This window comes from Meleagris gallopavo, chromosome 20 (genome assembly GCF_000146605.3).
Source record: "Meleagris gallopavo isolate NT-WF06-2002-E0010 breed Aviagen turkey brand Nicholas breeding stock chromosome 20, Turkey_5.1, whole genome shotgun sequence".
NCBI classification, from domain to species: domain Eukaryota; kingdom Metazoa; phylum Chordata; class Aves; order Galliformes; family Phasianidae; genus Meleagris; species Meleagris gallopavo.
The window spans coordinates 582589-594958 of NC_015030.2; the positions used below are offsets into that span (position 1 = coordinate 582589).

Here is a 12370-nt window from a genome sequence, read left to right on the forward strand (position 1 = left end):
AAAAAAAAACCACAAACAAAACAACACCTTCCATGTTGCCTTTCATTTCGAATAGGAGTAAGAATGCTGTGAAGATAGAAAAACTTAGAACTGTGTGGACCAGAACAATGACAACTTTGAAAAATTTGTCTTTTGCTATAGAATTTGACAGAATCACAGAATAAGGCAAGAAGGGTTATTATCAAACACCTTGCCCAAGCAGGGCCCCCTAGAACAGGTTGTCCAACGTGGTGTTCAGGCAGCTTTTGAATATTTCCAATGATCAATACTCTACAACTTCCCGTCTGGCAAATCTATTCCAGTCCTCAATCACTTGGATAGTAAAGAAGTGTTTCTTAATGATGAGAGAGTACCACATGTGTTTCAGTTTGTACCCCTTGCCTCTTGTCTTCTCCCTGGGCACCACTGATAAGAGCCTGGTTCTGTTCTCTTTGCATCCTCCCTTCAGGTTTTTATATCCACTGAAAAGATCTCCCCCAAGCCTTCTCTTCTTCAGGCTGAAAATCTCAACTTTCTCAGCCTTTGTACGTAGGTGATATGCTCCAGTCCCTTCATCAGCTTAGTGGCTTTTCACTGGACTCATTCCAACACTTCCATATCTCTCTCATACTAGGGAACCCCAAACTGCTCATAGTCCTCCATGTGTGACACATCAGTGCTGAGTAAAGAGGAAAGATTGCTTCCTCCAATCTGCTGATAATGCTTTGCCTAATGGAGTCCATTTTACCCCTAGCCTTCCTTCCTTGTGGAAAGGGCACATTGCTGTCTTATATTCATAAGAATTCTCCATTGTAAGAATTCTGTGGAGCAATCATTCCAAGAGAGATGGAGTCACTCACCAGTCAGCATGAACTGATAGGCGTTGTCAGAGATGGAGAAGATGTGTGGAGGGGCCTCCTGGCGCTTTTTGCCTCGGTAGGCCAACACCACCTCCGGGTTGTACACCGGCAGCCACTTGTAGGGGTTGACAGTGACACAGAAGAGGCCCGAGTAGGTCTGTGAGGAAGGGACACGGCACGTTGGCTTCCACTCAGCCGGGCACAGCAGTCCTCCCCAGCTACGCTACCCAAGGAAGAGAGCTGCTGGTACTTACGTAGATCATCCAGGCTGCGTAACGCTCTTTGAGGTTGTACAGCACAGCGGGTTCATGGAGGTGGGTCATCATGGCCATGTCCTCAATTTTATCGTACTTGGGAGGGTTCATGGAGAAGACCTGATCTTCCTTCACAGTCAGAGTCTGTAAAGGAAGTGAAAGATCTGTCTATGTCAGCTAAAAGCTCGAAGTGGAGATTAAATGCTGATCTGAAGTTTGCTTTTATCTCACCTCTCCAGCTTCAGTCTTGACAGTGACCTTCCCTGTTTCCCTGCTTTGGATTGTCCCTTTCACAAAGGATTCCTTAGGATGCGCCACAAAGACAGATGACTTGGCATCAAAAGGCTTGTTCTGGGCCTCGATTCTTTCCTTCTCTGACTTTCGGAGGTAGGGAGCTGCCTCTCCAAAGACAGCCATCTCAGCATCTGAAGAAGCCATGGCTGCTCTTCACTGAAGGCACCTCAGCAGAATACTCTAATGGGGAGAAGTAATGTGGCACAGATCATTTAGATATATTCTGTAAGACTGGGAGACTGACTATGACTTAGTTTTCTTCAGCCTGTACTATATGGAGCATCTAAAATGTCCTAATGGAAGATTTGATTGACTTAGGTTGACTTAGGAAACAAGAGCTCATAACTGATGCAGTCTAGGTGTTCAGACTTCTAGAAGAGCAATATTTGGTCACCTTTTACAATTGTAGGCTTGGCACTTTAAGAACATCATGTCTGTAAGACGAGTGAAGTTCCTGAGCAAGTTTTATTTTAAGACATCATTACTAGCAGTTGAAATAAAGGTGGAGCATTTTATTTAAAGACAAAGAAACATTTCTAAAAACATATAGTATAAAAGACCTACAATCTTGAAAAATATTGAACCTATGGAGCATTTACTTATTAACTATAATTGTAACAGGAAGGCAGTGGAAATTAATGAATTTTGCTACTGAAGTTGCCAGCAGAAAGAAAAGGGCAGGATCTGTGACCTTTTAATATTCTGCTGTAATTCAGTTTGTTTATACATTTGTCATTCATGAGTACAATATCCAAATAGACTCATCTTCAAAGTTCTGACTTGTATGAAACAAAATTCATGCACTGAAATTGGAATTGCCATGGCTGCATGAAGCTCCCAAATAAATACTGAAAAAATCCAGGAACAGGTGATTTCTCAAAACTTCAATAAAATAAGAGTGCTTCTTCAGATGCTTTGCTAAGCATGTGGATAGCAAGATTTCTCCAGCTGCACTTGAAAATTCTCTAGCTATGTTAGTGAAATTTATTCTCTCTGTTCATCAGCTAAGAAGGTTTTGTTTTGCTTTTGGTCTGGATTTAGTAAATGGATATCTGAAAGAGCTTCAACATTTTACAAAGATGTACAAAGATGGTAAGAAGGTCTGTATTCTCAGATGATTTATTAATTGATAACATTTTGAGGAAGAATATACAGTTTTGCACTTTTTCCTTCTTCGTTCATCTTGGTCCAGTTCTACTGCTGCAATGATGTGAAGACAGAATGCCTCACTCCCTGTTTGGTCAGTTAAGCAGAAATGAAGAGTATTCCAATGGGAATTTTCTGGTCTGCCATCAGAGGCAGGAAGATAGAAACACAACCATTGGAAAACCTCACCAGCCATGAGCACCCACCAGCTGCCTACTGTAATCACATACAGGGTAAAAAAGGTGATTGCTCATCCATACAGAAATCCCACCCAAAAGCATGAATAAATCAGGTTCTTACCTCTTGTGATACCAGATGGGTGGCTCACAGCCTGGCAGCTGGTCAGTGCTGCAAAACAGAAATGGCAAGTTCCTACTTGCTGCTGCACAGAATTCCAGAGTGAAAACGTGCAGGTGTCTTGAAAGCAGATTTAAAACTCGAGCTGAGGAATTGAGTTTCCTCCTGGAAATGAGCACTGAAGGCAGAGAAATGCTGTAACACAGAAAGACTCCTGCATGGCTGCAGACCCCATCCACTTACCTTGAAGCTTTCCGTGGAGACAGGGCAGTCTTGCTGCAGGGACATTTTATACGATCTCATCTGCAGATGCTACAGATGCCTACTCTTTCTTCGGTCAAAAAATTTTTGGCAGGCCTTCTTTGGCAAAGCATTGTCTGGCAAACTGAACTAAGGGCATAATTGTCATTTGACATGACTAGATATAATTAGAAAATTTTGATGTCTTACGGACTATATGAATACATCGCCTATAAATAATTTGACAAGGGTGTTAAGGAGGGAATCTGGACTAGTCAAGGCACTTAGAGAACTTGGATGCGGGACTTATGGATTCTATTGCTGGCTTTCCCACCGACTCACTGTATGACCCAGAGTGGATCGCTTGGTATGTGTGTGCTGCAGCTCCCCAGCTGTACAATGGGGATGACAACATTTATCTTTTCTATGTCATGGTGTAAAATTTATGAGAAATACCTTAAACATACAATACATTAAACAAGCCACTAAAAAGAAAATAAGTACTGCTAAAAACATTTGGTAGTTATGTTAGCAAAAACCTTGAAGTAGATGAGTAATGTGCAACCTTCAAGCTCATAGCGCTAGTGCCAGAGCACCATGGACATGGTGAGGTGACTGGCTGAAACAAAGAGTTGGTCACACAAGTAGGAAGCTGGGGTCCAAATGAACTAGTGTCTTGAGAAGAGATGTGAGGTCACCTCTGATATAGAAAGAACTGCATGCATACATTCATGCACAGATGTGTCAATCGTACTTAAAATTGCAAAGAAGTGGAAGATTCTTCAAGAAATACTTTTGTAAGCCTGTGAATGAGATAATGTTAAGATAGTTCATAAGATGCTCTGTGATTTCTGATATGTAGGTCAGTGCAGCTGAGATCTGCATTCTGGTATAACCTCAATCCAGAATGCCCATCACAAACACTTCGCACACATTCATAAAGAAAGAATAATTACCAATACAGTCTTGCCTGAGCATTAGATGTTGTAGACAATCCTGGTACTTGATCCAGGGACACATGCTGAAAGTCATGGAGAGCAACTCTTCTTGTTTTAGGAAAAGGGCACTGTCACTGGAGCTGCTCTAAATCCTGTCAGATCTAAACACATCCTTCTCCTGGTCACTGGCATTTTGGTTATTGAAAGACATCTGTAAATAATACAGGCACAAGGACAGAAAACTGATACTGTGATCCAAGATAAAATAATCAGGTACTGTGTAAGAAGAGCTTTTCTAAAGAGGGCCAGTGCAGCACCCAAATTCTGGGTGTCCGGGCCTCAGTCTAGAGCTCGAACCCATCCAAATCAGGATGATGAGTGCCACATAGAGCCCTGCATCCCAGTCGTTATAGGTCGGGCCAAGGAGGGGACAAGAGGACCTTGGCAGCTCCAAGCACAGGGCTCAAAAGACCATGAACAAAGAGCAAAGCTTGGGAGGAGCAGAGATGGATGAGACCACTCCCAGGATAGGAGAGCTGGGGGTTTCCTCCCCCCAGGTAAAGGAAGGAGCTTCAGTCTCCCACTTCCTGGGAAGCTGCAGCATCTGCACTGTCCAGGCAGCATCCCTTGGCAGCTGCAGATAAAGCAATAAGTAGCTGCAGCTGCTTTCCTGTGGGGCCCTGCCCTCAGCAGCTGACTGTCCTAGACTAGATGCCTGACTTTGGGAACTGAAAGTCTTGAATTTCCAGTTGCCAGTGACAAAGCCAGTCTTCTCAGTAGAGCTCTTCTTATTCGCTCTTTTTTTTTTTTTTCTGTTGAATTTCCCAAGCAGTGGACCCAGCTGTATAATAGGCAGGAGAGAAGCCCATCACCAGGCAGCTCGAGGCATGCAGTCAGCCAAAGACAGACCTAGTCTGAAAATGAAGTGGTTAGCAAATGTATGTCTCTTGAGTATTGGCAATCACCCAGCAGTGCTTTGGGGACTGAACATTTGGGTCCCTATAAGCCAGTTTTAGAAACCTAAAGCCTTTTCAGAGAGGTCTAAATCTCGGAAAAATGTTGTGAGTGGGGCAAGGAAATGGAGGAGAGGCTAGATGGCTGTTAAACATCCACAATGATGGAGATTTCTCTTTGGGAAACCTGTTCCATTGCTGATTCAGCCTCAGAGTCAAAAAGTTTTTCCTGAAGTTCAGTTGCAGCCTCCCACATTTTCTGTGTGCCCATTTCCTCTCTCAGCTGATCTTTTCTGAATCTTTTCATCTCCAGGATGAACAGTCTAATTCTCTTAGCCTTTCCTCATATCAGAGATGCTCTAGTCCTTTTGTCATCTTCAAGACACTTTGTTGGAACCCAAATACATCAATGTAATCTCTTGTAGTGGAGAGCCCAGAAATGGATGCAGTATTCCAGGTGTGGCCTGAAAAGTGCTGAGCAGAGGGGAAGGATTACCTCCCCTGACCTGCTATGACACATCTTCTAATAGAGACCAAGTAATCATTCACTTTCTTTATAGAAAGAATGTGAATGGTAATGGTATTCATATTCAACCTGGTGTCCACCAGGAACCTCAGGTCTTTTATTTAAAAGGTGCTTTCCATTTTCTGGCTGGTTGGGCCTCCAACATCTTTTGGTTCCTGGGTAGTTGTTCCTCCCCAGTTGGGGGACTTTTCCCTTCCTCAGCACTATTGGACCCAGTCTTCAGTCCCAGATTTTGATGAAGTAGTACTCATTGGTGCACATACAGACACAGTATAGAAAATTCTTTATGTTAAGTGGGTCTTACTAACTGCAGAATTGGGAAGACTTCAGGACTCCTCTGAGACTCCGAGGTAGAACTAAATGTGAAGAGGGAAATGAACATTCCTGTAGACATCCATTCTCAAAGACAAAGAGACTCATATTTGAATGACTGTCTGTTTGCACATTTATACTAAAATATCTTCAAGCAGTATCTCATTGAATTTTTATTCATGTAAATATGGGTCTTCTAAGGAAGCTACTACACAGTTTTACCTCACACAAAAGGATGTAGTCACATCTTTTCTGATCTGAAGATAACAGGAATGAGGTCGCTCTTTGGTGAAGGTAATATTGTGGTTTGCATTCTGTCTGATTACTACAAATGAGTTAACAAAGATGGACTCCCTATAACTCTTCAGCCTTACTGCCAACTTGTTGATCTTTATGTGAAGTTTGCTGCAGCTTTCAGTATTTTACTATTTCTTAGAGAGTCCTAATCATCTGCAGGACTTGGTTCTATGCAAATGGAATGACAGGATTATTTTGACATTCTCTTAGTTAAGGGAAAACACAGCCAATGAAAAGAAGAGCTTGATTTATTGAGAGAAGCCAAGTCAAACACTTTCCCTTATCAAGGAGAAAACATCCAGGAGGGAATGAGTGAAGTACAAATTTAATCACTTTATTGGTGCGAGGAAGAAATGTGAAGTAGGAAAACAATTGTCCTGCATTACTGCTTCTTCTGTGAGTCCTTGGCAAGTCCTGCTCATCGTGTAATTGTGGCACAGGACGGAGTCTCTAATCTCTCTCTCACACGTTCATCAATATTGCTAATTGAGTTAACCAGGTTATGTGTGGACTTTCAGGTGTATCTAAAGGCCTCCTCTGACATTAAAACAAAGCAATTGAAGTCCTCAGGCACCTTGATATTCCCCTAATAAACAGGCCCTATATAGAAACAGCATGAGATTTCTGTAGAGTCAATATAATGGCCAAGGAGGAAAGAATACATAGATTGGTATCGAGACCAAACAGTCTGCCATCTCCTTCAGGAATTCAGCCTTTATCATCTCAAATATTGTGCTATGCAGTTCATTGGATCTAGTCTCTGATTGATCCTTGGAGGACAGTCCAGACGGTAGGACTACCAGCCAATAGGATCTCATTTAAATAGTGGTTCTAGTTCACTGGGACTGAAACTGTTCTGCATATAGGGCCATAATAGCCATGTGGAAATACGCAACCTAAAGGTTGTGGGGTAGGAGCTCACGACCCCATTCAGAAGAGAGACTAGTAAGACCTCTAGCATCATTATTATTAACCCAAAATTAGAAATCTGGCAGCTTTCCTATCACCAGAAAAAATCACCATGTTTCTTGACACACTCAAATAAAATGGTAGCTGTAGAACTATTCAACTGAAATGTGAAGAAGCAGCTTCCCTCTACCCAGAGTCAACAAGGAAAAGGCTTTCTACCAATCTATTCTTATTGCTCCAAGACTGCAGACCATGGGTTGTGCCAGACCAGGCATGTAGTGTCTGATTGTCTCTTTAGGAGAGAAAGAAACCTGGCGTGCTGAGGAATTATAGAAGATTAACCTAGGAGCTTGAAAGGTTTGAGTGGTCCCACCCACAGTAAATTGACACAGGGGGCATCTCTTCTTTCATGAAGAGATCTGAAAACTTCTAATCTTCATAGGGTTAATGACTCCATCTCTGGTTGAGGGGAATGGAAATCTGCCTCAGGAGTCCAGAGCCCAGTCAACCACAAGCACACATCAAGAGAAGGAGCTGAATGTCATGCATATATAGAATAAAAATAGTTATTGGAGCTTACCTGGGGGAAGGTACAAAGTTCTCTCAAAGGAGAACTTAGAAAACTGCTAGCAGTCTCATCCTGCAAGGAAGACTGAGAACAATGCCTGATAATTAGGGGCACAGAAAAACTTCAGGGCATACCGTCCCCACTAACCCTGCATTAGGTGCTGGAGGAAGTCCTTGTTTAGCAGAATATTTATGCAGGCATATACAAAACCACAGTGTAACTATGTATGTTGACTTCAGTGAAGGAGAAACTATTCTTACTGCGGATGTATAATTTGGATTTCCTTGTCTATCACAAGCATTGAGCTATGTCCACATTAATAGCTCATTATTAATAGCTTGATACCAGTATAAACCCAATAGTTAGCATAAGGTGATTATGGGTATGTGAGATTTATGTAGTATCTCAGAGTGAACCATACCTGAAAGGAGATTGGTATTAATCAATCATGGGTCTGAAAGTTTACTGAAATGTAGCAAAATTCTCCAAGATCTTATATATGGAGATGCAGCTGAGAACACTTTGCAAACACAGTTCAGATAAAACACACTTACATTAAAGTCTGCTTCGCCATGAAGCAGGCTTTATAGATGACACCAAGTGTGTCTGCTTACTCCTTTGTCAGCTGACTGTAATACAAAAAAATCCTGATAGCTTAGATTAGCAGGGGTGCAGGGACCTGACAGTATTCATCATGAAACAATGCAGCACCATTCAAACAAAATATCAAAGCTGTTCTAGAAACCCCTCTAGAAGAAAGAAACCACTCTAGAAGAGCCACAACAAGGAGGCACAAGCACGATGATGCAAAAGGAATCATAGAATTATATAATATCCCAAGTTGGAAGGGACCCATGAGGATGATCGAGTCCAACTCCAGGCTCCACACAGATTCACTCCAAATTCAAACCACATTTCTGAGTGTTGTCCAAACACTTTGTGTGCTTCAGCAGGCTTGGTGCCATGACTACTGCCCTGGGAGCCTGTTCTAGTGCCCGATCACCCTCTGGTGAAGAGCCTTTTGTCAGTATCCAACCTGACCCTCCCCTGGCACAGCTCTATGCATTCTCTTAGGTCCCATCACTGTTTACAGAGAAGAGATCGGTGCCTTGCCTGTCCCTGCTAGTGTAGAGAAGATCCATTTAGTGCCCTAGCCATTCTCAAAATTATTCCATGAATTAATCAAGCATTATTAGAAAGAAGGGGGAACTTCAACACTGCAGTCAAACTCCATGGTCACAGCAATGCAGCTGCACAGCTTTCCCTGCACAGCAGGACATCTTCCCAGACCTCACCTTACCTTCCAGGGCTACCACGGCACATCTGAATTCAAATTTTATTATTGCGAGAAATAAACACATCTCTCTGTTCATGTGACCCTTAAAAGGTTACTTTCTGTTTTTGGTTTTTGAACATACTTTCACTTATTTCCCACCATTTGTAGTAGATTGTAGTAGATCTGCTAATGCTGCCTGTTAATAGTCACAACTCTTCAGTTTAAATGAGAAAGGCCTGGACAAATCTGAAAGCTGAAATCCTTCAGTTCATATGGCAAAAGTGACTCAACAGTCGCGGCTGTTTGCAAATCAGTTTAAATAACATCCCACCCAACTGTAATTGAAGGTACGATTACATTATATGATGTAGAAAATACACCTAAGTGCTATATCAAATATAATCAGCAGTAGTTGTACCGCATATATCTCTTCATATTATTTTACAAAAACACAAAGCTTTCTGCCATTAATTTTCTGTCAATTCTGCTTTCATTTCTGCAGGTCTGGACTCTTCTGGGACTAGAAGCAAAGCACAGCAGGTAAAGGAGCAGAGGCAGACAGAAGGCCATCTCTGGACACAGACTGTCCTGGGCAGCAGCACTGCGAGGCAATGCTGATATTCTCCATGGTGGAGAGGGGTTCAGTCATGCTGAAAATAGATCCCTCCTGAGATGGAGATCAGGCAGCTGCCTCACTGTCTACTACCTTTTCAGATGTGGGTTTTCTTCTCCTAAGTTGTGAGTGACAAAGAATGAGAGGATGATTTTTAGCAGGGTGGCAGAATGAGAACAAAGTGAAAAAGTGGAAGAACCTACAGGCTGCTGTATGTTGGTTAGTGGGAAACTCCCTCACATGTGTGTTCAGTGTGGTTGAGGTCATGAGCTGGAAACGCGCCAGCGTACTTGTATGACAGGAGGTTTTGCAGCATGGAAAGGAATCTTTTACTGGTGATCCTCAGCCTTTTCCCCTGAGAACTACTCTCCAGCCCTCTGCTCCTCTGACTAGAACAGAGTGCTGTGCCAGAAGAAGGGAGGGAAAACATGGTTACAAACGTCTGACATCTTAGGGGCTGTAGACAGCCATCACTGTCCTGTGTTCATCTGGACAAAGAAATTCTCCATATTTTTTCTAAGTCAAAATGCATATTAAATACTTGTGCTAACAAATTCCACTATGGCAAATGTACTGCCTGTTTCCACTTATAAGCAGTGCGTTGGTACAAGCTTCAACTGTTCAAAGGTTTTTTTAGCCTTACTAACTTTAACCTTATTGAGTCTGTCTCACTTGTTTCTTCTTTCCCATCAACTTTTCAAAAACAAGGGCTTCCTGTGGATTCTCTTTTTCCTTGTAGAATGGAATTTGGTTGAAAGGAATTCAAGGAGTCAACTCAAACAATGACACAAAACTCAACTTTGTCAAATTTGTGAATGACACTAAATTATAGGCAGATGACAAATGACAGAGCTTCATTCCAGATACATTAAGAGACATGAAGACTGGATCAACACAAATCTAATGAAGATCAGCGTGGACAAGTGGAAAGCTCACACCTGGGAGAAAAATAGCCCGAGGTGCCAGTATGAGCTGGGAACTGACCGGTTCAGCAGGAGCCCTGCTAAAAAGGATGAGTTATGATGGCTGCCCAGAAGGATAATGAGTGCTCTCACTGCGAACAAGGCAAAGATACTGGATGATGCTCTGAGCATGTTCAGTTGACTGTCAGAAGCTATAACTCCTTTTGTTTGGTATGATTGAGTTGTCATCTGGAATGGTTTGTCCGATGTGGGATAAAAAAAAAGGATATGAATTAAGATGATGAAGATGGTCAAGGGTCTCGAAAACTAGTCCTATAAAGAGACTTCCAGGGTTTTTAATGTTAGGAGAAAAGGACTAAGTTCCATGACGGGCAGTTAAAAATACAATGTTCTAAACTTTTCCAATTAGTAGTAGGAGTGTAACAAGGGACACTGATCAAAAATCACAACTTGAGAGGCACTAGTTAGTCATTAGGAAAATTCTTCAAAATGTCTGTGCAGAGTGAGATCAAAGGATTGCGTAATCTGTCACTCCTGAGATATTTCTCACCATCCCAGTGGTGAAGACTTCTAAAGTACAAAACCCTCTCAAGCTGGTGAAAGACGTCATGTGACTAAAGCAAAAACAAGCCACAGATGGGAAACTGTACTGAAAACAGTATAATCTGTGTCACTGCCAGTAATGGGAGACAGAAGCATAAGCACTTTCCTGCTATCTCTGTGTGAAGCCTAAGAAACCTTTAACCTTCTCAGCTTTCAGTAACTTGTCCATGTGTCTACGCCACACAGAGTCTGTAATGCTCGCAGGATAGATAGAGCAGACATCTCCTTTACCAAGGATCCCCTTACACCCCTTGTTATTGAGCTCTGGAAGGCTGGAGAGAGCTCAGAGCTGCTTGACTTCTGCTCAGGTAGGAAACCTCCTCTTGTGGGTCAATGCCCTTGAGTCTGAAGAACAGGGTTGGTGTCTCCTGTACCTGTGGACAGCTGATCCTCCCCCAGTGATCAGTAGCCCTGACCAGGAATGCGTGTGTGGATGTGCTGCTCCTCTGACAGACCATTGGTTCTGAGCATGGGCATGGGAAGGTCTGGCATGCAGCTCTGTGAGTGCCGTGTGAAGGAAATCCCACCAGGGACAGGTTGAGGTCATAGGAAGGAGGGGAAAGGGAATGAGAGAGAATGATGAGTGGAAGGTGGCAGTGTAAGAGATGAGAATGTGGAAAGAAGCAAAAAATGTGCACCTGGAGATCATGGAATGGTTTGGGCTGGAAGGGACCTTTCAGATTATCTAGTTCCAGCTCTCTGCTACAGGCAGGGACACCTCCCTCCAAACCAGGTTGCTCAAAGCTCCATCCAGCCTGGATGTGATCTGATGAGGAAAGAGGGCTTTGAAGGAAAAAAAAGCCAAGAGCTGTTGGGGTAGATAAAAGAGGCATTCATGCAGAATCTGGTTTATGTTTATGGAAGGGCATCGTCCTATTTGTGTGGCTTGGACTGCCTTTACAAGCACATTGTGGTCTTTTTTTCTCAGGAATCTTGACATGACTGCAGGCTTCGCTAGAGGCAACAGAACTTGCATAACCAAGGATTAGAACCAAGTTCCTTCTGGAGGGTGGCTGCCTTCTGCACTGTGACAGGCTGACCATGCATAGTCCTAAAGCTCCAAATTGGATGAGAGCATTGCATTTTATGAGGTACAGCTGGGGATCCCTCCCAGAGAACACCTCCCCTGCAGAGGATGGGTGCCTCAGCAGCCCTTAGGGACACACATGGATAAGCTGGGTCAGGCAGTAAGTGAAGGAAGGAGCAGAGGCAAATGAAGGTGTCATGAAAGAATAGCAGGAAGGTACACGTGGGGCAACACAAGAATTACAAGATTCTGAGTATCCAGCTCAGTCTGATTTTAGCAAGCCTCCGTGCTGAAGAATCACAAAGGGAAGCTGGATGTGGCTCTGGGCAGCCTGGTCTGCTGGTTGGCAACCCTG

General features: G+C 43.0%; 1 protein-coding gene and 1 long non-coding RNA gene across 5 annotated transcripts in view; one reads left to right on the top strand and one right to left on the bottom strand.

Annotated features, from left to right (window-relative positions):
- Window positions 1–2878, bottom strand: part of LOC104913742 (myosin-1B-like) — a 51588-nt gene extending 48710 nt beyond the window's left edge. Inside the window, exons 1-4 of the mRNA XM_019621593.2 lie at window positions 2834–2878; window positions 1325–1567; window positions 1094–1237; window positions 840–996 (exon numbers count right to left, since the gene is read on the bottom strand). Of these exons, the coding sequence (XP_019477138.1) occupies window positions 840–996; window positions 1094–1237; window positions 1325–1531 (508 nt within the window). The 5' untranslated portion in view covers window positions 1532–1567; window positions 2834–2878. The remainder of the gene's footprint in view (window positions 1–839; window positions 997–1093; window positions 1238–1324; window positions 1568–2833) is intronic.
- A 6228-nt stretch (window positions 2879–9106) lies between these two features.
- Window positions 9107–12370, top strand: part of LOC100543639 — a 10061-nt gene continuing 6797 nt past the window's right edge. Inside the window, exons 1-3 of one of the 4 annotated variants that reach the window (XR_002120714.2) lie at window positions 9107–9389; window positions 10202–10595; window positions 11917–12079. This is a non-coding gene — a long non-coding RNA (uncharacterized LOC100543639). Of the gene's footprint in view, window positions 9390–9431; window positions 10596–11202; window positions 11297–11916; window positions 12080–12370 lie in introns of those variants that run through there. The other 3 variants (XR_795584.3, XR_795583.3, XR_118468.4) reach the window with 3 other exon arrangements.